General features: G+C 31.7%; 2 protein-coding genes across 2 annotated transcripts; one reads left to right on the plus strand and one right to left on the minus strand.

The window, feature by feature from the left end:
* Nucleotides 1-16,138: 16,138 nt before the first annotated feature.
* On the minus strand, nt 16,139-19,037 carry LOC139843344 (B-box zinc finger protein 24-like). Its single transcript, XM_071833422.1, has 3 exons — nt 18,649-19,037; nt 17,019-17,339; nt 16,139-16,698 (listed from the first exon to the last, which is right to left on the minus strand). Exons 1-3 carry the CDS (start codon nt 18,829-18,831, stop codon nt 16,486-16,488), a joined length of 717 nt encoding a protein of 238 aa, XP_071689523.1. The 5' UTR covers nt 18,832-19,037; the 3' UTR covers nt 16,139-16,485.
* A 4,798-nt stretch (nt 19,038-23,835) lies between these two features.
* Nucleotides 23,836-26,377, plus strand: LOC139845261 (protein STRICTOSIDINE SYNTHASE-LIKE 13). The gene is made up of 4 exons (XM_071835511.1): nt 23,836-24,206; nt 24,685-24,969; nt 25,553-25,720; nt 25,978-26,377. Exons 1-4 carry the CDS (start codon nt 23,836-23,838, stop codon nt 26,375-26,377), a joined length of 1,224 nt encoding a protein of 407 aa, XP_071691612.1.
* The last annotated feature ends 1,389 nt before the right edge of the window (nt 26,378-27,766 follow it).

Here is a 27,766-nt window from a genome sequence, read left to right on the forward strand (position 1 = left end):
CGTCGTGCTATATTCTTAAAAGATTTTATTAGAGTAAATAATATAATTCATTTGTTAATAAATAAAATTTTATATTGAAATATACCTTTATATATCTTAAGTAAAAAATTTTTATAAAGTTCATTTAATATCATAAAATATTATGATAGGTTTTATTAAGGTAATTATATTATTTGTGTTACATATTTATTTGATATAATAACATTGATAATAATAATAATAATTAAAAGTTGTATGGTTTTGTAATAATAATCATTATTATCTTATTAACAAAAATATTAATTTTTATACTTACTAAAATGATATTATGATAAAACGATAATTCTAATTCATAATAATAATAAAATTTTTGATTAACAACGATATCCCTCTTAAAAATAATAATTTTTGTAAAAATGATATTTTTAATATTAATAATACTTTTAATAATAATATTGATAAAAAATAATGAAAAACGATAATTTTATCTATATCAATGTCTTACAATATTTTAATTTCATCATGATACTCTTACTCATTATTTCCTAATCGTTTCGTTTAATAGTTTTTAATCGTCTATTATATCGTGTGCATAATAATGATAATAATAGTAATCAAAATAATTAGGTATTACTAATATTAGTTTTAATTACAATAATACTAATAATGATAATTACTATGACATTGGTAACGATAATACTAATAATTATTTTAATGATAATATAATAATAATAATAACAATAACAATAACCATTTTTAAATAATGATATATATATTAATAATGATAATAATAATTATAATAATAATAATAATAATAATAACTTTAACGATAATAACGATAGTAATAATAATAAAAATAACAATTTTTAATGATAAATCCTTTTATTGATAAAGATAATAATAATAATAATAATAATAATAATAATAATAATAATAATAATAATAATAATGATAATAATAATAATAATAATAATAATAATAATAATAATAATAATAATAAGATAAAACTATAACGACGATAATAACGACGATAATAATAATCATTTTTTTAATAATAATACAAAAATTCAATTGACTATAACTTCTAATCCATTCATCGAAACCATTCGATATCTAAATGAAAAGTTCTTAATTTTTCGTTAGCTTTCCAACGACATGCATATCTTATACCTTATTTCAATCGCATAGGTAACTAATTCAAGATTCAACATAACCTATCTAAGGGCAATATCAAAAGTACAAGCATGCATAATCCTATATACTCGAGCACTAGTCAGGGATACACTAATAATAATAAAAAATTAAGTTATGAGTGCTCACGTATCAATATTGAGATTCAATATTACAGGAAAGGTACGTAGACACAACGGAGACGATAAATACCAATTTGACCTCATGAGCATACCCATGAACCATTCCCATAATCTCCATAGTTGTAACCCATAATTTCCTTAGCCCTATCCCACTCATAAAACCCATGTTGTAATAGCTCGCGCGCACTTCTTGTCGTAGTATTTTATGTATAATACATAATAATAATAATAATAATAATAATAATAATAATAATAATAATAATAATAATAAAAATAATAATAATAATAATAATAATAATAATAATAATAATAATAATAATAATAATACTCATAATATTTTTAGATTAATAATAATAATCTTTATTAATAATAATAAATAAAATAAATAAATACATACAGAGTAATATCTTAGATAGAGAGATATAGAGTGATATGTGTGTGTGCAAAATGAATTCGTTCGAACTATAAAGAGTTGGCCTGACTTCCATCACCATGCGATCGCATGGTTAGTGTGCCTTAGGGCCATGCAATCGAATGGCTCCTCTTGGCAGCCCCCAATCGACCAATAAAACCTGCCGACACTCGTTACATTACACATTAACACAAGATATGTAAATTTATATATTATTTAATATATATTATATTTAATCTTTAGAATTAATTAAATATTATATTATATTTACGTGCATAGTAAAAATGTAATTTTTGTTCAAATGACTCGTACGTTGTCACTCGAATCATGTATCACTTTTGGTTTTTCGAACGCACTTTCGCACGTTTAGAAAACTAGACTTTTACGTTACGCGACGTGTACCCTTAATAATAATTTGACTTATTCGTCAATAAATTACTTTATAAAAAAATGTAACTTATAAAATTGAACGTTGTGGTCATTTGCTTCTATAAATCAGTGACTCTGTGTTTATTAGAATATATTATTTTAAATCATGACGTTTTATAACTAAGTTAATATATATATATATATATATATATATATATATATATATATATTATTTAGAATTTGTAAATTTATATATAATATGTATGTTTGAAATATTTACCTAATGATTTAATATCTAGTCTTTCAAAACTAAATATATTTGAAAGTTCGTTTTTAAAATCGTTTAGAAAAATATTATAACTCGTAATGTTTTCCTTTGAAATTTTAAATAGATATAATTCATTTATGTACTAACTTTTAAATATTATTCGCATCACTAATCAAGAGTTACTATCGTGTACCAAACTAATTTTGAGAACATATATATTTAATGAACACGTTTTAAATACACGTTGCACATTATTTATATATAACAACCAATATTCCAACCTAGGTTTATTTAATCAAAGATATTTTTAAATAAACAAGTTCTATTATATCGAAACGCGTTTTCGTACACCTATAACAAATTCATTCTTATTAGCTTTAGTCTACCACTAACTTTTGTCTAATACTTGTTAATGACACTTTTGTTCTTACTTTTAAATCATTTACCATTTTCCGAATATGTTTAAAAGGAATAGATTTTCTCAAATCATAGTGGACCTCCCAACAAAGACTTGTAATCATAATTCAATGTATCTGGTAATTCAATCATTTGATCTTATCTTCTAATTCTATCGATAAACATTTTGAAACAGATACAATCATGTAAAGTATTAAATCTAATATTTTGTTTACGTTTTAAGTTATAATATATATATATACACATACATATATAATCATATTCGTTTAATGGCTCGTGAATCGTTGGAACTTGGTCTAGGTTTAAATGAATGTATGGACACATTTTAAAATTCTTGAGATTCAACTTAACAAACTTTTCTTATCGTGTCGGAAACATATAAAGATTAAAGTTTAAATTTGGTCGGAAATTCCCGAGTCATCACAATACCTACCCGTTAAAGAAATTTTGTCCCGAAATTTGATTGGGATGGTCATGGCTGACAATAAATATGTTTTCATGACACATATAAGCTGAAAATTTGGGTTTTATCATCATTGAGTAATATGGATAAAAACCTTTTGATTTTGTGAAGAGTACGAGTGAAGCTATCACCAAAAGAGTGAAATGAGTAGGTATAGATTCGTCATATCTTTTGACATATATAGGATTGATTTCCAAGTTCAAGAGATTTGGAGAAAATCTTCGTAATAGGATTTGATTCTTCGATAATCAAGGGAATTAGGATCTGTTTTAAATGCGATCATCTGTTTTGATTTCTTTGTCAGATATTTACTATAAATTCACCTCCTTTGTTTCCTTTTAACTCACACCTTCCATTATTTCTAACTCATACTTTAAAGCATTCATCAATATGCTCCATCCAGTTCTGCTTCTTGATATATTCCTAACCTTCATATCGGTCATTCTTCTTTTTTATCTAACACCAGAAGAATCTATTTACTTCTACTATACACTTGGTTTTATAGTGTTTTTAGTTCTCCTGTGTCTTTATATTGCTATTTGCATCGATATATACGGTTTATAATTTCTGGGTGGTTGTTGGATTTTATATCTTCTCTTATATTTCGATGTCTCTACTTCTGTCTCCCATAATCATTGTCATCTCCAGTTAATGCTCTCTTTTATTTGCTGCGATTTATACCCTAATTTCTATTTCAGAATTTTGTCCTTTCGTTTCTTCTTCTTGCGATTAAGCACCGCTTGTAATGGTCCAGAATTCGCAGATATAAATTTCGGAATGAACATTGTTAATGTTCTAAGAAGGAAATGGTAATGGAAAGATCTTGATTTGTCAAATTACCAGAATACCCTGGAAAAGACCGAATCATCAAGAAATATTTTCTTGACATTTTTAGAGGTTAAAGAGAATACAAGAGTCATGTGACATAGCACATGATGACGTTATGATCTGTGAATCATCACGTTCCATTTAGAAACTCAGCATGAATTACTGTAATATAATCACGTTGATCAAGTGTCATTATATTATACTAATTCATGCTTCAGTTCCCAACACTACTTCAAAAACATTCATAATTTAAACTTGAGGGTTTCAAAATTTAGAAACTAAAATAGTTTCTTTTATGATGTAACACAGATAGTGCGAAGAGATAAATGATTTCAGATAAGAATAATTATGGAAATATCTTCAGAAATATGGAGGATATTCATAATGAAAGATACGATGATATCTTAGAATTTCTAATATCAGAGGATGATGAAGAATATTTTTCGCAAGGGTTTAGAGTCTGGAGCAAGGTATTCGTTAATGGCTTTAGCAGATATTGAATCATTTAGATTCCTTGAAGGCAGGTTCAGTCTTTGTGATTTGTCCACAACCTCCTTCATACTTTGCTCAATCCGTTTTTCAGTTCCAAAACTTCTCTTTTTCTGCGCTTTGCCAGTATACTATTCATCATCATCAAACTTTTTACTGTTAAGGTCGTTTTATAGTTTTTGCTGCTTCATCAACATTTCGAGAACTATTCTGCAGTTCAGGATGTTTTTCAGAACTTCACATTCAAGTATGTAAGTCCAGGAGATAGACATTATATATAACTGTTGGCGTAGACATGCTGCGAGATATCAAAATACTGATTGCTAATTCCCGATGATTCGTATAACAATTCTCGTTACAAGATGCAAATGAGTAAATGATGAGGTTTTGATAAATAAAATGATTCTTCGGAATGCCCAAGATCAGTGAAGTTGTTGGTAAGTTTATTGCTAATGTGGTGGAATATGAAAGGTTCCCCGGTAACAATGGCGAAAGGGCAACATATATATTATGATAAGGCTACTCCGAATGAAAAATCGAAATTGTCTTGCTGGAGCTGTGATAGAATTTGCTACTTTGAAAAGGAATTGCAAAGAACTTTTTGCTAATAAATGTCAAAGGATCTGACACAGATATGTGTTGAATTATGACTTTGGTTTCGAGAGCTTTTTAAGTACATAACTGTGGGTAATATGTGGTTGAATCATCATCTCGATTGCTCATTATTTGAAGTGTCTTTAGAAATTTTTGAAGGGTTTGAACACAGATTGTAATCGTTAATATACATTTGATGTTCTAACACAGTTTTGAAGTCAAAATATAGCTTTGAAAGATGTAGGAATCTAAAAGTGATGGTACCGGTTATATCTCGAATTGAATTCTGAGGTTTCAAAATCAGAATATGTAATTAGGTGAGTATGGTTGTTTTGATTGTTATGAGAGAATGTATATTATTGTGAAAGTAGGAAGTATAGTTGATAAATTGCTTAATCAGATTCGAAGAATGTAACATATTAATTGTGAATATATATATCTCTTGGGTATTACCTACCCGTTAAAAAAAAATTTCACAATTAATTTTTTGTACACAAGAATTTTATTACAGTCTTTATGAAAATATATATGTATATATTCTCCTCAGATGTAACATAGATTTTAATGAGTTAATACTAAATTAAACTCATTCGATTTACAGTTGGAACTAGAATTAAATAATACCTTGAAGGCTTTAGAGATTACATAAGTATTTCTTCAGTAATGATGAAATTATGAATCAATACTTCGTTATTTGTTGAGGCGTGATGTTGTTTTTCGTTAAATTCTTGTGAACTTCGCAAAGTACGAATGATGTTATTTGAAAATTTTTGATGATGAAAGTGTAAAATCAAATATATACTTGATTTATTATGAATTGGAATTTGTTAAATTGAGACAGAGATTGTAGTTAACGATGGTTAAGTTGCGGGCGAAGGACGTACATTATTGCATATTTGTAATATGAATTAACCGAGTAGTTAAGATTCACACACAATAGCTTAGCACGGAAAGATTTATTTTTATTTCAAAACATATATATATAAAATATACATATAATTTTTTCAGAGGGAATGATTTAATTCTTTATAACTCGTTTATACAATATACACGTTATTGATTCGTAATGATGTCCACAGTGATTTTTGAACTGACGGAGTTTGTGATGTTATAGGTGTTGTTGATTCTGATGTTGACTGTACTGACGATGCTGGTGACGCTGACGGTACTGTTGATGCGGTTGGTAAAACAAGTTTAGCTTGTTAATCACACACCATTTTTGTCAGGGTTTCTGCTCTTCCTTCTATCATTTTGGTTCGCATAACTTATTTATGGATAGGGCTAGATTAGATAATCTCTAAGACTTTAGAGATTACATAATCGCCGTGGAATGTTTCTCCAATGAAGTTATGAATTAATATTTCGTCAGTTATTGTTGTTGGTACTCCTTGGTATCTATGGTGCGTATGACGTTGATGCTCGTGGGACAGATTGTGAAGTTGAGGTTTACAACTCGGTTGTGGTTGAAGGTGGCAATGGTACTGTTGGCGTTGATGATGGTGGTACTGGTTATGCTGCTGGTGTTTGTAATCTCTGCACCATATTCTCCAAAGCCACTACCCGAGCGCGAAGCTCGTTGACTTCTTCTATTACACCGAGTGATTGTCAGTTCGGACGAGCGGATAAATTTTATCTAGAATTTGATGTAGTATATAATCGTGACGAGATACCCTGGAAATGAGAGAGAAAATGGTGTCTCGAACAGTTTCGCCGGTAAGTGCTTCAGGTTCTTCGCCAAGAGGGCAATGTGGTGGATGGAAAGATCGCCTTCTTCTTGTTTCCAATGATTGAGGAGGCTACGAACCCATCCCCAATTCATCCAGAATAGGTGATGACTGATTGGTTGATCCATTCCGGTCACACTGCTTTCGGAACTTGAGTGGGATTCCATTTCGGAATCCGAGGAACTTGAATTAATGATGAATTCCATTTCGTACGATTGAATAAGGATTTTTCGATATGAAATGATTTTCGGTTATCGGATGGTATTCTAATTACATAGAATATCCATAGATATAGAACAAAAGATTTCGTAGATTACGGAAGAATTTGCGGGATATGTCAGGCAAAGTTTAAAGTAACAGATACGATAAGATATGATTTAGCAGATACGCTAAGATATGAATTTTGTCTATACACTACTCATGTAATTAATGTAGCAAGACGTGTCTAGACTAATAATAATAAGCAGGTAATTTCCTAAGGATGATAAGCAGATGATTTCCGACTAGAAATGATAAGCAAAACTTTTGACATGCAGACAAGGTCGAAGTCCAGACTCACTAATGCATCCTAACGACTTATCAGTTAGACACACTAATGCAGATCTGGTTCACTAAGACCACCGCTCTGATACCAACTGAAAGGACCCGTTCATATACATTATAAATGATTCACAATAGTTGATTACATCGCGAGGTATTTGACCTCTATATGATACATTTTTCAGACATTGTATTCGTTTTTAAAAGATAAACTCTCTTTACATCGAAAATTATCAGGCATGCATCCATTTCATAATGTCCAACTATAAATGACCTAATCTGTCATTTACTTAATAATAATCTCTACTGAACTCAATGAATTGAATGCAACATCTTTTGAAATATGCCATGAATGACTCCAAGTAATATCTTTAAAATGAGCAAATGCACAGCTGAAGATTTCTTTAACACCTGAGAATAAACATGCTTTAAAGTGTCAACCAAAAGGTTGGTGAGTTCATTAGTTTATCATAATCATTCATTTTCATCATTTTAATAAACCACAAGAATTTCATTTCCAGTTCTCATAATATACGTCCCATGCATAGAGACAAAAATCATTCATATGGTGAACACCTGGTAACCGAAATTAACAAGATGCATATAAGAATATCCCCTATCATTCCGGGAAATCCTTCGGACATGATAAAAACGAATTCGAAGTACTAAAGCATCTGGTACTTTGGATGGGGTTCGTTAGGCCCAATAGATCTATCTTTAGGATTCGCGTCAATTAGGCGTGCACTAAATCTCAAAATTAGTGATGTTCCCTAATTCTTAGGTTACCAAGCAAAAAGGGGCATATTCGGCTTCGATCATTCACCCATATAATGTAGTTTCAATTACTTGTGTCTATTTCGTAAAACATTTATAAAAATTGCGCATGTATCCTCAACCCAAAAATATAAAGGGTAAAAAGACAAATGAAACTCACCTATTGTATTTCGTAGTAAAAATACATATAACGTCATTGAACAAGTGCAAGGTTGGCCTCGAAATCACGAACCTAAATTAATTATATATATATATATTTAAATGTTGGTCAATATTTGTCTAACAATTAGGTCAGATCATAGTGTACCACAATCCTAATGTTCGAGACTAATATGCAAAAGTCAACCAAAGTCAATTTGACTCAAAATGATTTCCAAAATTTATACATGATTAAAATATATTTTAAATATCGTCATGCTATATTTTTAAATATTTTTAAAAGATTTTAGTAGAGTAAATAATATAATTCATTTGTTAATAAATAAAAGTTTATATAGAAATATACCTTTATATATCTTAAGTAAAAAAATTTTTATAAAGTTTATTTAATATCATAAAATGTTATGATAGGTTTTATTAAGGTAATTATATTATTTGTGTTACATATTTATTTGATATAATAACATTGATAATAATAATAAGTAAAAGTTGTATTGTTTTGTAATAATAATCATTATTATCTTATTAACAAAAATATTAATTTTTATATTTACTAAAATGATATTATGATAAAACGATAATTCTAATTCATAATAATAATAAAAATTTTGATTAACAATGATATCCCTCTTAAAAATAATAATTTTTGTAAAAATGATATTTTATCTATAATAATAGTGATAAAAATAATGAAAAACAATAATTTTATCTATATCAATGTCTTACAATATTTTAATTTCATCATGATACTCTTACTCATTATTTCCTAATCGTTTCGTTTAATAGTTTTTAATCGTCTTTTATATCGTGTGCATAATAATGATAATAATAGTAATCAAAATAATTAGGTGTTACTAATATTAGTTTTAATTACAATAATACTAATAATAATAATTACTATGACATTGTTAACGATAATACTAATAATTATTTTAATGATAATATATTAATAATAATAACAATAACAATAACCATTTTTAAATAATGATATATATATTAATAATAATAATAATAATAATAATAATAATAATAATAATAATAATAATAATAATAATAATAATAATTATAACTTTAACGATAATAACCATAGTAATAATAATAAAAATAACAATTTTTAATGATAAATCCTTTTATTGATAAAGATAATAATAATAATAATAATAATAATAATAATAATAATAATAATAATAATAATAATAATAATAATAATAATAATAATAATAATAATAATAATAATAATAATAATAAGATAAAACTATAACGACGATAATAATAATCATTTTTTTAATAATAATACAAAAAATCAATTGACTATAACTTCTAATCCGTTCATCGAAACCATTCGATATCTAAATGAAAAGTTTTTAATTTTTCGTTAGCTTTCCAACGACATGCATATCTTATACCTTATTTCAATCGCATATGTAACTAATTCAAGATTCAACATAACCTATCTAAGGGCAATATCAAAAGTACAAGCATGCATAATCCTATATACTCGAGTACTAGTCAGGGATACACTAATAATATAAAAAAATTAAGTTATGAGTGCTCACGTATCAATATTGAGATTCAATATTGCAGGAAAGGTACGTAGACACAACGGAGATGATAAATTCCAATTTGACCTCACGAGCATACCCATGAACCATTCTCATAACCTCCATAGTTGTAACCCATAATTTCCTTAGCCCTATCCCACTCATAAAACCCATGTTGTAATAGCTCGCGTGTACCTCTTGTCGTAGTATTTTATGTATAATACATAATAATAATAATACTACTACTCATAATTTTTTTGGATTAATAATAATAATCTTTATTAATAATAATAAATAAAATAAATAAATACATACGGATTAATATCTTAGATAGAGAGATATAGAGTAATATGTGTGTGTGCAAAATGAATTCGTTCAAACTATAAAGAGTTAGCCTGACTTCCATCACCATGCGATCGCATGGTTAGTGTGCCTTAGGGACATGCGATCGCATGGCTCCTCTTAGCAGCCCCCATTCGACCAATAAAACCTGCCGACACTCGTTACATTACACATTAACGCAAGATATGTAAATTTATATATTATTTAATATATTTTATATTTAATCTTTAGAATTAATTAAATATTATATTATATTTACGTACGTAGTAAAAATGTAATTTTTGTTCAAATGACTCGTACGTTGTCACTCGACTCATATACCACTTTCGGTTTTTCGAACGCACTTTCGCACGTTTAGAAAACTATACTTTTACGTTACGCGACGTGTACCCTTAATAATAATTTGACTTATTCGTCAATAAATTACTTTATAAAAAAATGTAACTTATAAAATTGAGCGTTGTGGTCATTTGCTTCTATAAATCAGTGACTCGTTGTTTATCGAAATATATTATTTTAAATCATGACGTTTTATGACTAAGTTAAAAAATATATATATATATATATATATATATATATATATATATATATATATATATATATATATATATATATATATATATATATATATTATTTAGAATTTGTAAATTTATATATAATATGTATGTTTGAAATATTTACCTAATGATTTAATATCTAGTCTTTCAATACTAAATATATTTCAAAGTTCGTTTTTAAAATCGTTTAGAAAAATATTATAACTCGTAATGTTTTCATTTGAACGTTTAAATAGATACAATTCATTTATGTACTAACTTTTAAATATTATTCGCATCACTAATCAAGAGTTACTATCGTGTACCAAACTAATTTTGAGAACATATATATTTAATGAACACGTTTTAAATACACGTTGCACGTTATTTATATATAACAACCAATATTCCAACCTAGGTTTATTTAATCAAAGATATTTTTAAATAAACAAGTTCTATTATATCGAAACGCGTTTTCGTACACCTATAACAAATTCATTCTTATTAGCTTTAGTCTACCACTAACTTTTGTCTAATCCTTGTTAATGACACTTTTGTTCTTACTTTTAAATCATTTTACCATTTTTCGAATATGTTTAAAAGGAATAGATTTTCTCAAATCATAGTGGACCTCCCAAAAAAGACTTGTAATCATAATTCAATGTATCTGGCAATTCAATCATTTGATCTTATCTTCTAATTCCATCGATAAACATTTTGAAACAGATACAATCATGTAAAGTATTAAATCTAATATTTTATTTACGTTTTAAGTTATAATATATATATACACATACATATATAATCATATTCGTTTAATGGCTCGTGAATCGTTAGAACTTGGTCGAGGTTTAAATGAATGTATGGACACAGTTTAAAATTCTTGAGATTCAACTTAACAAACTTTGCTTATCGTGTCGGAAACATATAAAGATTAAAGTTTAAATTTGGTCGGAAATTTTCGGGTCGTCAGAATCCGCCTCATGTCTCAGCCCAAGCCCATCTCCAGGCCCATTCACATTCCCAGAAACAGTACCCAACCCGGACCCACATCCAAGCCCGTCATCATGAACGTTAGCCTTCCCAAACCCGCCACAATCCATACCAAACAGACTCTCCACTCGACCCGTTGTCACCTCGTCCCTTGTGTTACTCGACTGTCCAATTTCAAAACCTACACTAACCGGAATGAAACCCGTCTCCCTAACATCATTCCCCTTAAAACCACTCCCTAAGATCCCACCACTCTCAAAAGAACCTGGGCCCGAATTACGAACCCGCTTACGTTTTCGAAAACCATGAGATTCTAAAGCCACTTGAACCTGATCTAAAGAGTACGTAACCGACGAAGGTGTGTCTAAACCGCCTCCAGAATTCACATCGTTAGAACCGTTTACACCAACCTTGGAACCATTAATGACCGGAGATAAAAACCAATCCCATCATCTCCACCCCATCCAATCCTTCCTCCCTACCTGCGCCCACAACCTCACCACCGAACTCATTAACACCCAGATGACCAGTTTCGCCCCCACTACTCCCTCCTGTCCTCACACTCTTCACAACCAAATCATTAACATCTCGCACAAAACCATTCGACACATTAGCAGCCTGAATTCTATCAACAACTGAAATCTCAGAGACTTCATTAACCCAAATGTGTCCATCTATCACAGTATCAGCAATCAAAGACATAGGCACAAGCTCGTGAATATGCTTAAACTGACAGGTTTCAACAAAAACAAAAACAGAGCCAAAACCTAACGACTTCGGCGAAGCATTCGCCACTCTCACCACCGTCCCAACCCTATTAGCTATATCTCTGACATTGTCTAATGACGAAAATTTCGCTGGAAAACCCCTTAACTCGACCCAGACATACCTGAAAAAGGCCTCAGCCTTTGGAGAAAACGGAATCACCAAATCAAAGCTAGACTCATGACCCTTAGCAAGCACATTTGAATATGAGACCAAATCACCACATTCTACCACCTCTGCATACGGCCCGATTCTTTCGAAATTTGAAATCGTAGCTTCACAATTAAGCAAGAAGGTTTTCAAATTGTCTTCCCTCAAAGAAGACGAATCGACACATAGCACGCTCCTTTCCAAACCATCGGCAACAAGCCGATTCGGAGCAAGTGAAACAGGAGACCGAGAAGACAGACCACGACTAGAAGGACCAATACCTCGTCTGCAAGGCCTACCGACATAGATAGGAGACCCAAAAACCGACGAACCATTCATCACATCAATCGCCATTGTTGCGTGATCCGGTTGTACGAAGGAGACGAAAGCAAACCGCCTAAAAGACCAAGATTTAATTTCCTTAATCGGCCCGATTTTGGAAAATTCATCTTTAAGAAGATTGTAAGAAACCCTATTAAGTCTCCCAACGAAGATAGAGTCCCCCAAATTGAGAGAGTCAACAGCAGCCATAGTAAGAAACGAAAAGAGACGAAGAAATAAGGAAGAATCGAAGAAGATCGCCCGGAAAATGTCCGGAAAAAGCACCGGGAAGAGAATGAACCGTAGGGCTCAATTCTCAAGTTAATAGATAATTAAAGTTGGGGTTGATAAAAGATCAAAAAGATAGAGAATAAGAGATTCAACAGCGTAAAAAAAGATATGTAAAGGTGTTAGCAAACTTAGATTGAAAAAAGCTACTGGTTAGAAGGATTTAAAAGAATTTTCGAATGCAAAGATTAAAAAAGAAAAAAAAAATAGAAAGAAAAAGCAGAAAAGGAAGGTGGATACCAAGGATGAGTGAAGAAATCCATCAAAAGTTGCTGGAAATTTTAAGATCGGAACACGCCGGAGAAGAAAAGTGGAAAACAGATCTGCACGGAGACCGAGGAGAGGAGCATTTTTCCTATGAGTTTTTTCTTCTTGTAGAGGGAGGGAGGTCTCATTAATGAAGACGTGCCAAGGATGTAGGGACTTGGTGGAAAGATTATAGATCAGCATCTTCTATATGGTCATTGCCAAAAAAGAAAAAAGAAAAAAAAAACCTCACTGGGTAACCAAGAAGCCACCTACACATATGCAGTTATTTTCAGTTGAGTTCCACAGTATAGGATCGTCCATAAACATATATAACATATAAGCTCTAGAATTATACGGTACTTTAAAACCAATTAGTGATAGATGAAGGTTTATCTAAGCTTATATGCATATATTTCTTTCTATAAGCTTCAGATGTGAGACATTGTGCATTTCCTTAACCAATTATATTCGACAGTAAGCAGCGTGTAATATTCACAAAATACACACACACAAAAGGGAAATACTCTAGTTGTGCGTGATTAAATGTAGTCAAAGAAACATTCAAAGTTGTTTTTAGGTAGTAATTAAGTAACTACTATAGCACAAACATGTCCAAAACGCACGTCAATACACCACCTAAACCTTGCATGTTCAAGGTAGAGACTTACCCATTTGGAGCTAGTACAGTGACAATTGACAAATGTGTTTTGCATAAAATGACTGAGATCGATGACGTTAGATGGCTGATTAGTAACATGAATCTGAATATCAAATGATTCAGCGTTACTTGTCCAAAAGCGTTCCTACACTTAGAAACATCATTTGTCGTTTCACCATCACAAAAGACCGATGAAAACAGCTTCTACAGTGATAAACTATGCTCCCACAGGACCCGTTTCAATCTCAGCTATCATCTAAAGTAACTGATGTAGAAAAAGTAAGTAAAAAAAGAACTAACTAAAATTTGATATAGTAGGTCTGGATGATAATTACCCTTTGACCTTTAGTGTATCCTGTTCAAGGTCAACAAAATGCAGTTGTAGTTCTTTGTTTATTGTTAATTTTATTAAGATCAAGATCAGAAAGCCCACTGCATGTATCAAATACATCATATACCATGACCTGCAAATTTAGAAATATAAAAGACTCTTGAATACCTCAATTACACAAAATTTCAAACAAATTCTAGCTGCATATAAATTTTCGTAATACTTATACTTCTTGGCTAAGTTTGAGAAATACACATAGTTGTTCTCTTAGTTCACGCAACTTTCCACCATAATCTATCATTATTTCTGGTCTCATTTCCGTGCACAATGTCATAATATCTGCAACATATGCATCAAATACCATTTTTTTCAAATTGAACTAATTATTTTCGCAGAAATGCAACTTAATTGCAGTGCTCAATGAAACAGGTGCATGTGAAATAATTATCATTTCAACATCTTCTAAAAATTACTTATTTCACCTAAACCCAAGTTTTGACTTAAAAAAAAAAGGAATAATATGAAATCAAAAATCTAGTGCCCTTGTATTAAGGCCCTCAAAACTAATTCCATTGTGGGCACAAATGTGCGTATGTCCAGCCAACGAGTATATACAAACATGATTGTAAAGGTCAGCTGTGACTAGTCGGGATTTTAAGGTAGTCCGACCCGAGTAGGCCAGGTCGTATTAGTTGGGATTTTAATGAATGCAACTTTCGATTAGATAACGATTGTATCATAATTCTAACTGTTATTTCTATTAACTAGTAAGAAAGTAATATACGTACTATATTGTTATTCTTACATGTTACCATGATAGACATTTGACACATTGGGGGTTTTAAGTATATAACCCTAAATATCAGAATCAATATGACTTAATCAGATATCAGATATATAATTATAATTATAATTATATTATATAAATGATGAAATTGGATCTAGAAAATAACGATGTCCTGTTTTAAGGCGAAGCTTAGAAGGTATGAGACGCAAGTATGTTCGAGAAAGTGAAGAATCAACTACCCTCAGGCCTCAACACATAACAAACTTGAGTTTCAAATAATGTGCTTTTTTTTTTTTTTTTTTTTTTTTTTTTGAAGTTGAAGATAAATGTTTTTTTTTAAGTCACTGATGGGGTTGAATGTGATGTCGACATCCACCCACCCGATTATTTTCTTGGTACGAATCATTACAGTCATACCGCCCAACCCAACGACAAATCCATACGGACATCGCATGTGGTAAAACCACCGTGGATGAAGCCCGAACGCAAGAAGTCCGCAACGACCCATGAAAATGGGCGGGTAACAATAAGAGAAATTTTAGTGAGAGTCGAACCCTGACCTCCCACATCAGGAACCATGTCCAAACTCGAATAGTAGCTATGGCTATGAGTATTGGGTGTGGTCTGACGCGAACACGTCAATTATCAAAGGCAGACGGGAATTGAAATTGAAACTATCAATTATCAGTTGCACGAAATCATCTCTGTAATCGACTTGCTGCTAGTGCTCACTAGTATGATTTCTGTAAATACAAGCATCAGTTTATTGTTTGTAGCTAGTTATTAACAAACTAACATACTAACTTTTTAACTTCAATACACAACATAAGAGTTACACACCCAATGTATAGGGAATGGGAATAATATAAGCAACATTGCATTGTTTTGCACACATAAAAATACATATTTGGCCCTCATATTCTTGATAAAGATACATCTTCACTCTTCAACTACTAACATTATACATTTTGTTTCTATAACTCATCTCTTAATTATTTCTAACCAAACATTCATTGTAAGTAAACATTTCGGCTGATCCATAAGGTACGTTACAAGCACACGTATATTAGCGCAATGAGCAAAACACATTTATCTAACAATACGAGGACCAAACAATACTTTTTTCCTATTAGAATAAGAATAATATTGATAATGATATTGATAATGTAGAGGCGTAGCTTAGAGCTAAGTACATCTAACCAAGATCAGGGACGGTGAAGTGCTCATCGTCATCCTCATAATGTGGTATTTCGTATCTTGGTTTCTTGATTTGCGGTGCGTAGAACTTAGTTTGTTTGTATGAGGCGTTGTTAATTGACGCTGGAAGTTGAGGAACTTCGGCAGCTTCATCACCAAACACACCATAGTCGCTCAACCACTCGAGTTCTCCAAATTCGAGTTGTTCTTTCTGCACACCAAACACATACATTTTTAATAACTTTAACATTGTTATGTGACTTTATATTAGAAAATTGCAAGAGAGGCTATTGTACCTATTGGTTAGTTTTGGAGCATTATAGTTTCTTTTGATACATAAAACATCTTAATCCGTAACATAGTTATAAAAAACAGGGCATAAAAGAGCGTTGTAGCAACTGAAAGTTGAAAGAGTTTTGTAAAGACTCGATGTAGCCACGTAGGTGACAAAAAGTTGAACTTTCATAAGAACTTTTAAAACCACAACATAGTTATATATTAGATAAGTGGTATTTTGGATAGTATTGTCACCTTATCAGAGGATTCAAAATCTGGAAACTGTAGGAGGTCATCAACAGCCCACGAGGGTGAATTGTATCCAGAAATTTGGTGCGTCGGTGGTTTCATTGGAACGACTTGTGGGGCGACAACGTTCTTAGTGGATGGTGGTGGTGGCTCTTGGTTGGTCTTCTCAGGCTCTTGTGGAGTACTTGAGCTAAGAGCCACTCGGATCCCGGTGGCTAAGAAACGCTGGTGGTTGGCTGCAAGGCTACCAGCCGAATGAATTGGTTCGTCACAGTCACGACAGAACAAGGCTCGATCCTCTACACAGAAAATGAATGCTGTTTTCTCCTGCAATCAAGAGTTATTGATTGGTTAATATACTAAAACCTTGTTGCTTCAATTGAACTGAAAGGATGGTAAATACTACTAGCTTTTATTCAATTTTAACTTGTTTAATTACTTTGGAAACTATAATATAACCAATAATATAAAATATGGTACTCTATCCGTCCCAACAAAAATGTTCACATAGGTCGCAAAATAAGTATCTCTTGTAAAATAAGTATGGTACTCTATACTGTTTAATTACCTTAGTATTCACATAGGTCGCAAAATAAGTATCTCTTGTAAAAAAACTATTATCATTAGACTAACAAATTTACCTCCATTTATTACTTTCAAGATAAATTCCGTCAAACTTGTTTGAATATAAGGGCAAAACTGACGTTTATTACATTTATCTTATATACAACAAGAATTCATAAAGTACACTTCTATAGTTAATATTAAAATACTAAAATAATGATGTTATTATTAGGATAATTTTTTTGTTAAGAAAAAACCAAAAAAAAAAAGAAAAAATCTAAGCTCTTAAGGTGATGTCATTAATCTAAATAATTAATTAATGACTAATTAAATTAAATCTACTTATTTATTTATTTCATGTTTTTGGGGCAAAAAATTCACTCTCATTAATTATTAATTATTATTATATTATTATTCAAATTTAAATATGAGTTCTCTTTACGAAATTAATTACGTTATATATGTATGCGAAATACACGTCTCAATAAAAGGTTCTAATGTAGACCTTTATGAAAAGGAAAATAGTAATTGTTATGAAAATTTGAAATGATAGTGAGAGAATAAATGTAGTTCATATATTCCGATCAAGTTAAGTACATTAATGTGTTTGTAAAAACAACGAGAAGTTTCTTAGTCGAAATCTGTCGGGTCATTAAACTAAAGAACTTTAGCGTTTAAATTTACTTAATACCTAAAATATATCATCAAGCTGTTTCATTTAAATAAACCCGTGGTTCCACGGGTAATTTCACTAGTATTTCTTATTTCGGATTCCTATTTCGGGACAGATGAAGTATAATTATCATATATCAATCTGATTTACAAATGAGTTTCATATTTCATATACTGTATTATATACGGAGTACGTAGTATGATTTATATTATATTATGATATGATATTATTATTATTATTATTATTATTATTATCAAGATAATAATAAAAGCATAAATGATCAGTTACTCTGAAGCAAACCAAACAAACAAATATAATATATATGTATTCAAATATTAATTAAATAAATCAATAAAATAAATTTAAAAAATAATAATAAAAAAAAAATGGAGAAATTACTTGGCAAATATCACAAGGTGGAAGCTTATTAGACAAAGTTTGTAGCAACAGTCTTTGATGCTTGCTAGCAAGCTTATTAGCTGCATGCACTTCAACATCACATCTTGCACACAAAGCAGCTTCATCAGCACAACAAATCAAAGTCGCAGGTGCTTTCTCACACACATCACACTGTATCTTCATTTTTCAACACCAATTAATTATCCAATATCAAACCACAAATAATTGTTAAAAAAAAAAAAAAACCAAAGAAAATAAGGAAACAGAGGTGAGAAGATAAGAACATAGATATTTTTGCAGATCGAAATGCAAGATAGAAATGAAGACAACGGAGCAGTGAAATGGGTCCAGTTGTGTGAGTTTGTGTGGGTAGGAATAAGTTAGAATTGCAGTGGTTGTTGATTATTTTGGTTGTATTTAAATTTATATATGTAAATAATATATGTGTGGATGTAAGGTTGTATTCATTTCTGTACATGTATTTTGCAAGTTGTAATAATGTGGTAGTGGGAGGAAAGTGACTTTGTACAGTCTTAACGGTGTCATTGATGTGCAACTAGCATCCAACTAAAGAAAAAACCTTTATTGAATTGATTATAGTTACTATTAATTGTTAAGGGAGGGTTTTGCACTCATATACGGAGTATGTATTTCCACTAGAATATACAAATCATATTATAAACAGGTAATAGATAAAGTAAACTTTTCCAGTCTAGCATAGTATTTATACTCAACTATATGCAAAATCGAGTTATCTAGTGATCGTTATTAACCATTTTCTCTGGTCACATCAAGATATAGTGCTAATGAGGTTTGATTCTAGACCCTGTTGTAAGAATATGAAGACCGTTAACCACGTAGACTTGCCTGAGTGGCCACCGAGTTGCTCAATGAAGCACATCATCCTGTTCAATTCATGGCTATGTCAAATTGTTCAAAAATGGAGCGTGACTAGAGGGTGCACATTATGCGCAATTCACCCGGTACCAGGTCTCGCACTCGGGGGGCTTGATTACCCGAGGTTTTATCTTCTATGGGGAGCCAATATGCTCGTTCATAGGCGGGTTTCCTCGCTTTCCCAAAAAAGAATATGAAGACCCAACTACTACTATCTTGGGATAATTTAGAATATGGGTATACTTATTACCGAAACCAAGTTGCAAGTTTGAGGTCGGCCTTCGGCCGAGTAGTAGGAAGGAGTTTGTAAGATATTGATTATGATTCTCAGAATGTATAAATACTTCCTTTAGTGGGCCGTTGAGTTAGTTTAGAGCTTAGAAACACGTAGTGGTAGTGATCTGCCTTCCTATATGGGAGGTAAGAGGTTCGACTCTCACTCGATATAAAATTTCCATTATTGTTACCCGCTTATTTTATTGAGCTCGGAAATTACGGACGTCTTGCGTTCGGGCATCACTCGAAGGGGTTTTACAACACTCGATGCCCGTATATATTCGTCTTGGGGTTTTCCTCCTGAAGGGCGGTAGGGATGTAATGATTCGTACCAAAGAAATGATCAGGTGGGTGCCGACATCGAGTTCGACAACGTCAGTGACTCCTAACCGAGTAACCGCTGTTAAAAAAAAAAAAAAAAAAAACTTAGCTAACATTACTTCTGTTTTTAGGGCATAACGCGTGAAACAGTCAACAAAGAGTTATGGAGTTTTTTTTCCCCTCCTGCAATGAAGTGTTAAATATTGACCATGTAACACGAACTGTGCTCAATGTGTCCTATGATGATGGAATGTTTCACTTTTAGCATTTTTGCATATTATACGGCAACAATATTTTAGGTCTAATACATTGGCTTGTGGGCTTATGAGCTTATGGGCTTAATTACATTAATATATAGCACACCACTTTATTCATATATATTTGGGAAATTCGCCCGAATACACTTTTTTAAAGTTTTATTTCAAAATACACTTTTTGTAAAAAAAAATTGTCTTTTTACACCATTGGGTAGACCAAAGTGTTGGTCGACCACCATATACCTTGGTCGACTACCTCACCAAGATTCATTGAGTTTCCGAGTCGAATGCTGTGTAAACATGGTCGACCTCTCATTTTTTCATGGTCGACTACTCCAACAAAAAACAATGCCGGCGACCCAATATATGGTCGACTACCAATTAAAAGAAAAGGTTAAGGTTGCTTGAATACTGCCAACAAGTAATATATGCTTGAATACTGCCCAATAATAATATTAATAAACTAAATTCTTGAATCTTGCGAAAAGAAAGAAAAGGTTGTTTTCCTTTTAACCTTGTTGATATATTACTGCAATATTCCGTATTGGTTTTGTTTTTCTCAGTCAATAAAAAACGACAGCCGGAACATCCACGTTCTTTATTATTATTTTTTCTTTTGGTATCCGTACTTGAAGCCACCAAGGTCAGCATTAATTGGTAATCGACCACGTTTTAAACGTATCTTCTTAATTCCAACAACAACAACAACAAAACCCAATACCACATAAGTGGTGTATGGGGGAGGTGAGATGTAGACAATCATTCCCCTATCCGAGAATAAAGACAAGTCATTTCTCCACCCAGAGTGAAAACACTCTCAAACGTATCTTCTTAATTGAACTTTTAATTGGTAGTCGACCATGTATTGGGTCGCCCGCGTTGTTTCTTGTTGGGGTAGTCGACCATGAAAAAATGAGAGGTAGTCGACCATGTTTACACGGTAGTAGACCGGGAACTCAATGAAGCTTGGTCGACCACCTTGAAAAATGAGGTGGTCGACCAAGGTATATGGTGGTCGACCAACACTTTGGTCTACCCAATGGTGTAAAAAGACAATTTTTTTTAAAAAAAAAAGTGTATTTTGGAGGAAAACTAAAAAAAAAAAAAGTGTATTTTGGGCAATTATCCTATATATTTTGTCTCATAAACTTACAGTTATGCCTTTAGGGGGTTGAATTTATATTATTAGATATGTATAATTAAGGATAAAATAGATAATTAAGTGTACATAGATCAAAAAGTGATGTGTGAGAATCATTTCTCATTCAAAATACCCTTTCTTAAAAATACCAATATGCCTCTTCAGTGTTTTTTTTAAGGAGAAAAAAATACCCTTAATTCGCAAAATGAAAATCGCAAACCAATTTGTGATTTTCATATTTCAAGAGAAATCTATTTTAGAAAGAAGCATATTATTCAACAGATCAAGGGGAATCTCTTTTCCTTTGACGTAAGCGGCCTAAATAATGTCAATTGTGAATACTTGAAGAATTATTGTGGCACTAATACTTCTCATATTCATTACATGTTTCTTCACAACCACAGTGAGCCACATTAGTGACACCTAAACATTTTCTTTATATCACTAACTCATCACTTTACACTAGTATTCATGACATTCTCATTTATTATAAAATTGAACCACATAAATTAATTAATTAATTAATTAATTAATTAATTAATTAATACAATATATACCATTCATAATGCATAATGTACAACAAATAAAAGTTATATACTCGTTGATCAAACATGCTATTCAACGACATATTGAACCAAGGTCCTTCAAGGAAGCTCTAATGACATGTTGCTAGTATTGGCGTCGTTGCAATGGAGCTCCAAAGAAGCTCAACCAGACAACCACGGAGCCTGATACTAGTAGTCTAATAAGAGTACAAAATTACAGTAGTTAGCATTTTACTTTATGCTTTACTCTTCCTTTCATTAGTTGTTTCTGATTACCTGTTCGGTTTGTACAAGGCAATGTTCAATAATTGCCAAAAAAAATTTGTTTTAATTAAGTAAAGCATAGCATCTTATATTATCTTTTGGGGAGATTGAAAACTTGGTGTGTCTCGTGATCCTTCGTTTATTTTATTTTTATGTTTGTTGTTTTCTTTTTAGTTCGCTTGGTTTGGATCATGCACTATTGTGTTAGATCGGTTTAAAATTGTTTGTTTGAAGTTTTTTTTGTCGGGTTGTTAGCGGAGGCTCATTTATAGATAGTTTTTGTTTTAGATGCTTTCTAGGCGCGAGCTTCTGTGTCCCCCGTTTATTTTGTATTCTCTGTTGAGGGCGTTTTTTTTTTTAAAAACGACCTCGTTTCTATATGAGTTTTCGTTTTTCGCAGAAAAAAAAGAATCTTTTGGGGTAAGGTTTCTGTGCGAAAAAAAAGTTACTTGGGTGAATAGAGATTTACTAGAAATTCCGTACTTGTCATTTTTTTTTTAGCGAAAAAACGAAGAACTTGAATTAACAAATGAGTACTTCAACAAAAATTGAAGACCCATAAAACATACAACAAAAGATAACCTAGCCAAAACCTAACACAAAACAAACGAAGCTCGCACAAACAAACAAAAACAAGAAAAGAGGGTGATCAATCGAACGAAAAACGTCCGATTAACAACCGTCTATATCTTTATCACAAAATCGAACTAAACAAGAACCAAATCAAGCATCCTTAATGAATTCTCCAAACTTCTCCTTCTCGGCCCCTTCTACCTTGTACCTGACACTTTCTTCTAGATTTCTTCACTTTAATTCCGTACTTGTCATGGATGAAACAAGTGGAGTTGATTTAATTGGATTGATCCAAACAAAAATTGTACCGTCTTATATAACTAAGCATGTAAATACTTAGTTATTCAAGGTGAAGTAACTTGCAAGGTTTATGCATTAAAACTCCACTTTGCAAACTTCTAACCCATTTCACACTTTCAACTCATTCATTCCGAGTCTAATCACAATTAGCCACTGTATTTAAAACTTAACTAATTTGAAGGCTTGGATAAAACATTTCAAAAATCGACTCGTTCACAAGTAAATTTGACCAATTTGTTACCTCCATGTGCCACGCTCTTCGCCTGACCTGATAAAATTAGAAATGCAGAAAACGTTAAGATTATAAAGATTGAAAGCATGAAGTCATGTAAGATATAAAAAAAAATAGTAAGTTAAAGTGACATAGGTGAATCACATTACATGATCATGGAGATCACAATAAGTACAAAATGCACAACTCATGTCTAACAAATGCTAACCTAAACTCAACCAATTTATAATTACACAACAATTGCATGTAGACACCCTACGTCATAACCATGCTTTAATACCATTTACAAACTCATATAACTTCCTTTGTTCTAATCTTTTCTTCTCCCTCGAACATTCTTCTCCCTCGAACAGATAAACGTTTACGCTTTATTTACTTATTATGGAGGAGAAAAAACGAACAGAATACGAAGACAATCGGCTACAACAGCATTTAATTCTTTTGATTGCTATTGCAATAGGGTTACTAATCATGGATCCATTTGAAATGAGCCCAGTTGGTGGACATGATTTTAGACCCGTAAGACATGATATTGCACCGTATGACAAAGTGATGGAGAGTTGGCCAGGTGATAATCTTAGCCGGTTAGGAGATGGAAACTTGGAGTTTGTTGATCAGGTCTATGGACCTGAGTCATTGGAGTTTGACCCGTTAGGAAATGGGCCGTATAGTGGCTTAGCTGATGGTAGGATTGTAAAATGGTCAGGTGAAGATCGAGGATGGGTGACATTCGCTCTTGTTTCGCAAAAATGGTAATTTTTGTTACTCGTGGATAACTCTACATCCTTGGGTGGTTTACTCTGTTTAATCAGTTTTTGAGGACAGCATGTAAATGTATGAACTCTGTTAAAACTCTTAATGAGCCGAACTGGAAAAAAACAATGTAACTCAAACGAGGATTTTGCTAACAACGGCCCTTAGGGGTTTTATTAACGCGCTTTAAACAATTGTACATAGCGGTTACCTATTAATTTATTGGTGGCAGTTACATGAATGTACAACTGTTTAAAGTGTGTTAATGATGTTTAAAGTGTGTTAATGATATCTTTAAGAGTTGTAGTTAGCAATCCCCCAAAAAAAAATATATATATAACGCAATTTTAAAGAAGTTAAAGTGGCAGTTTTGTCAATTTACATATGCTTAAATATTAGTACTTTTTCTACAAAACATTAAAATATTAACATAGTAACTATAAATCTTTTTAAGTATCAAAACATTCTTAATGACAGGTCGGAAAAGTTATGTGCGACAGGAAAAGACTCGACAACATACAAGCAATGGAAAATGGAGGAGACGTGTGGGCGACCGCTTGGACTAAGATTCGACAAAAGTAGTGGAAATTTGTACATAGCTGATGCGTATTACGGACTTATGGTGGTTGGACCTGATGGTGGATTAGCCAGACCATTAGCCACTGAAATCGATGGGAAGCCAATTCTGTTTGCAAATGACCTTGACATTCATAGCAATGGCTCAATCTTCTTCACAGACACCAGCAGAAAGTACAATAGAGTGTGAGTTCTGTAAACTTTTTAGAGATAATCACATGATTTTTTTGCATATACTATGTTTGGCACCGCTTTTTGAAGCTTTTAGCTTTTATGAACAAACTCATATCTAATAAAAAGTTTTGTATAGTTAAACGAGCTTAAAGCTTTTAGAGAGTGGGAAAAAGCTAAAAGCTACTTGAACTAGCGTTTGAGAAAAAAACTCCTAGCTTTTTGTAATTTTACTTTTTATTTTAACAGTTCCAGCTACTTTGTTAAAAATAAAAAATAAACAACAATAATAAAAATTAACAGCTATCAGCTATCAGCTATCAGCTATCAGCTAACAACTCAGCTACCAACTAGTTTTGACAAACCTATCCACAATCCTAAAATCTCGGAGGTTGTTGCGCGCTCGGTTCTTCTTCTACCTAAAATAACTAATTATGATGGTGCAATGTGGGCAAATCACATGGATCACCCATGTAATTAACTCTATGATATTTAGAAGTTTAAGAGTGTTCTCATTTAAGGCTCTATATAAGTCTTATCAGTATATAAAACAATGCTTTGTATTAATATGATGTTAATTAATTTGGTGTGATTTTAGGAACCACTTCTTTATAATGTTGGAAGGAGAGGCAACTGGGAGGCTTCTTAGATATGACCCTCCTACAAAGTCAACCCATGTTGTATTAGATGGTTTAGCCTTCCCAAATGGAGTTCAATTATCTAAGGATCAATCATTTCTTTTATTCACCGAGACTACAAACTGCAGGTAAATCGTCTAACTAGTAGGGGCAGAGCCACTATAGGTCAGCCTGGGTTATCGCCCATAACCATCAATGTTATTTGATATATTTATATGTGACCCTAGTGTATTAAAATCTCAAGTTTTTGCTAACTAGCAAATCTATACAATTTTTTTGACTACGTCGAAAAAATATTTCTGGATCCACCACTGCTAACTAGTTTGGTTAAAATATGTAAGTTTATTTATCACATATGCATTGACGCGTTTCTTGGCCTTTTCAGACTTATGAAATTGTGGATAGAGGGCGACAAGAAGGGTAAAGTCGAGCTAGTGGCAAACTTACCAGGGTTTCCAGATAATATAAGGATAAACGAAAAGGGTCAATTTTGGGTAGCTATTGATTGTTGTAGGACAAAAGCTCAAGAAACCTTGACAAACAACCCTTGGATGAGAAGTGTGTATTTTCGGTTACCATTTCGAATGAGATACTTGGCTCGGTTTATGGGGATGAAAATGTACTCGGTTATATCCCTTTTCGATGAACAAGGAAAAATTTTGGATGTACTTGAAGACAAACAAGGTGTTGTGATGAAACTAGTAAGTGAAGTTAGGGAAGCTAAAGGGATGTTGTGGATTGGCACTGTAGCTCATAATCACATTGCAACTCTGCCATACCCTTGATGAGAGTTAGTTAGTTGTCGATTGTAATAAGTCATTTAGATGCTTTTGTTGTTTTGTATTTCTTTAAATGTATGCGATGTTAATGTTTGATCACATTTGAGATTTAACGGATTTTTTTTTTTTTTTTTTTTTTGTTGTTGTTGTTGTTGAAATTTATCTATTTATTAAAAAAACTTTGATAATGGTGAATTACGAGCTAACGAACACAAAAAACAATTTGAGAGAAAACATTTTCATTCTTATTCAATTTCAATTGAAATGATACACCGTAGAGGAAACGTTTTTAACATAACTAGTTGTGGAGCCCTCGCTTCGCGCCGGGGGCTCCGTTTTGAATGCGAGTTAAAAAAAAAGTCTTGATCTATTTTGTAAAAAAAAAAAAATTTCGACATAACATTGAAGGGTTGTTCCTTTTGTGAAAGTTGCCGCTTTTAGCGTTCGGGTTTTATTTATAAAAAAAAAAAGTTAGTAAAGTGGGGGTTCGATTTGTATTTTAATAAAAGTTAGTGGGTTAAGTTTGTGAAATTTGAAAAAACTTTACGTATAAAGTGGGGGTTCGATTTGTATTTTAATAAAAGTTATGGAGTTAAGTTTGTGAAAATTGAATATTAGTAAAAAAAAAAGTTAGTAAAGTGGGGTTCGATTTTATTTTAATAAAAGTTAGGGGTTAAACTTGTGAAGTTTTGAAAAAAATATACGTATAAAGTGGGGGGTTCGATTTGTATGTGAATAAAAGTTAAGGGGCTAAGTTTGGAAAAAGTGGAAAAATAAATAGTACTATTAAAAGGTATAGGTATATAATTACGGTTACAACGGAATCTTAACGACTAACAAACTTAATTAGAGGAATTTACAACTTAGTCCCTACAGACCAAATAAATACATTAAGAACCCTTCAACGTTTTCTGGTTTCATTGTAACGATATTTTCATTTTTGACCCCTAGGCTTTCATTCCCTTCATATTTATTAAAAAGACAACTCACACATTCCAATATGATTTTCTTTCTACGAATATATACATAATGTGAACCCCTCTACTTGTACCTACAACAATGCAGTCGTAAGTCACATCAGTATCGTTAATCCATTACCTTGTGGATGCCTAGATTTATCTATACAGACGTTATTAACATGTAATGATCGAAATCAGAAGATGTGGATTTTCAACTTCGGCATTAGAGCCTTGAAGACAAAACAAAGTTTATTGTAAAATCTCAGTAAATCAGTAATAACAACTTCAAGAAGTGACCTAGTGGTTAAGTATTTAGAAATTTTCAAAGAATATAGAATATATAAAAAATCATCTCCCCTTCTGATAAACATTGATAGAGAAAGTTCAATATATAATGAATACTTTATTTACTCTCTTCGTTACAATTTTCACTATT

This window comes from Rutidosis leptorrhynchoides, chromosome 4 (genome assembly GCF_046630445.1).
Source record: "Rutidosis leptorrhynchoides isolate AG116_Rl617_1_P2 chromosome 4, CSIRO_AGI_Rlap_v1, whole genome shotgun sequence".
In the NCBI taxonomy this organism is placed as follows: Eukaryota; Viridiplantae; Streptophyta; class Magnoliopsida; order Asterales; family Asteraceae; genus Rutidosis; species Rutidosis leptorrhynchoides.

Excerpts from the sequence above, each read along its gene's own strand:
- LOC139843344 (XM_071833422.1), bottom strand. The coding sequence starts at position 18,831 with ATGAAGATACAGTGTGATGTGTGTGAGAAAGCACCTGCGACTTTGATT. Across the intron at positions 17,340-18,648 it reads CACCTTGTGATATTTGCCAA|GAGAAAACAGCATTCATTTT; the intron begins GTAATTTCTCCA and ends TCTTGATTGCAG. Across the intron at positions 16,699-17,018 it reads ATTTTGAATCCTCTGATAAG|AAAGAACAACTCGAATTTGG; the intron begins GTGACAATACTA and ends TTTGGTGTGCAG.
- LOC139845261 (XM_071835511.1), top strand. The coding sequence starts at position 23,836 with ATGGAGGAGAAAAAACGAACAGAATACGAAGACAATCGGCTACAACAG. Across the intron at positions 24,207-24,684 it reads GCTCTTGTTTCGCAAAAATG|GTCGGAAAAGTTATGTGCGA; the intron begins GTAATTTTTGTT and ends TCTTAATGACAG. Across the intron at positions 24,970-25,552 it reads AGCAGAAAGTACAATAGAGT|GAACCACTTCTTTATAATGT; the intron begins GTGAGTTCTGTA and ends GTGTGATTTTAG.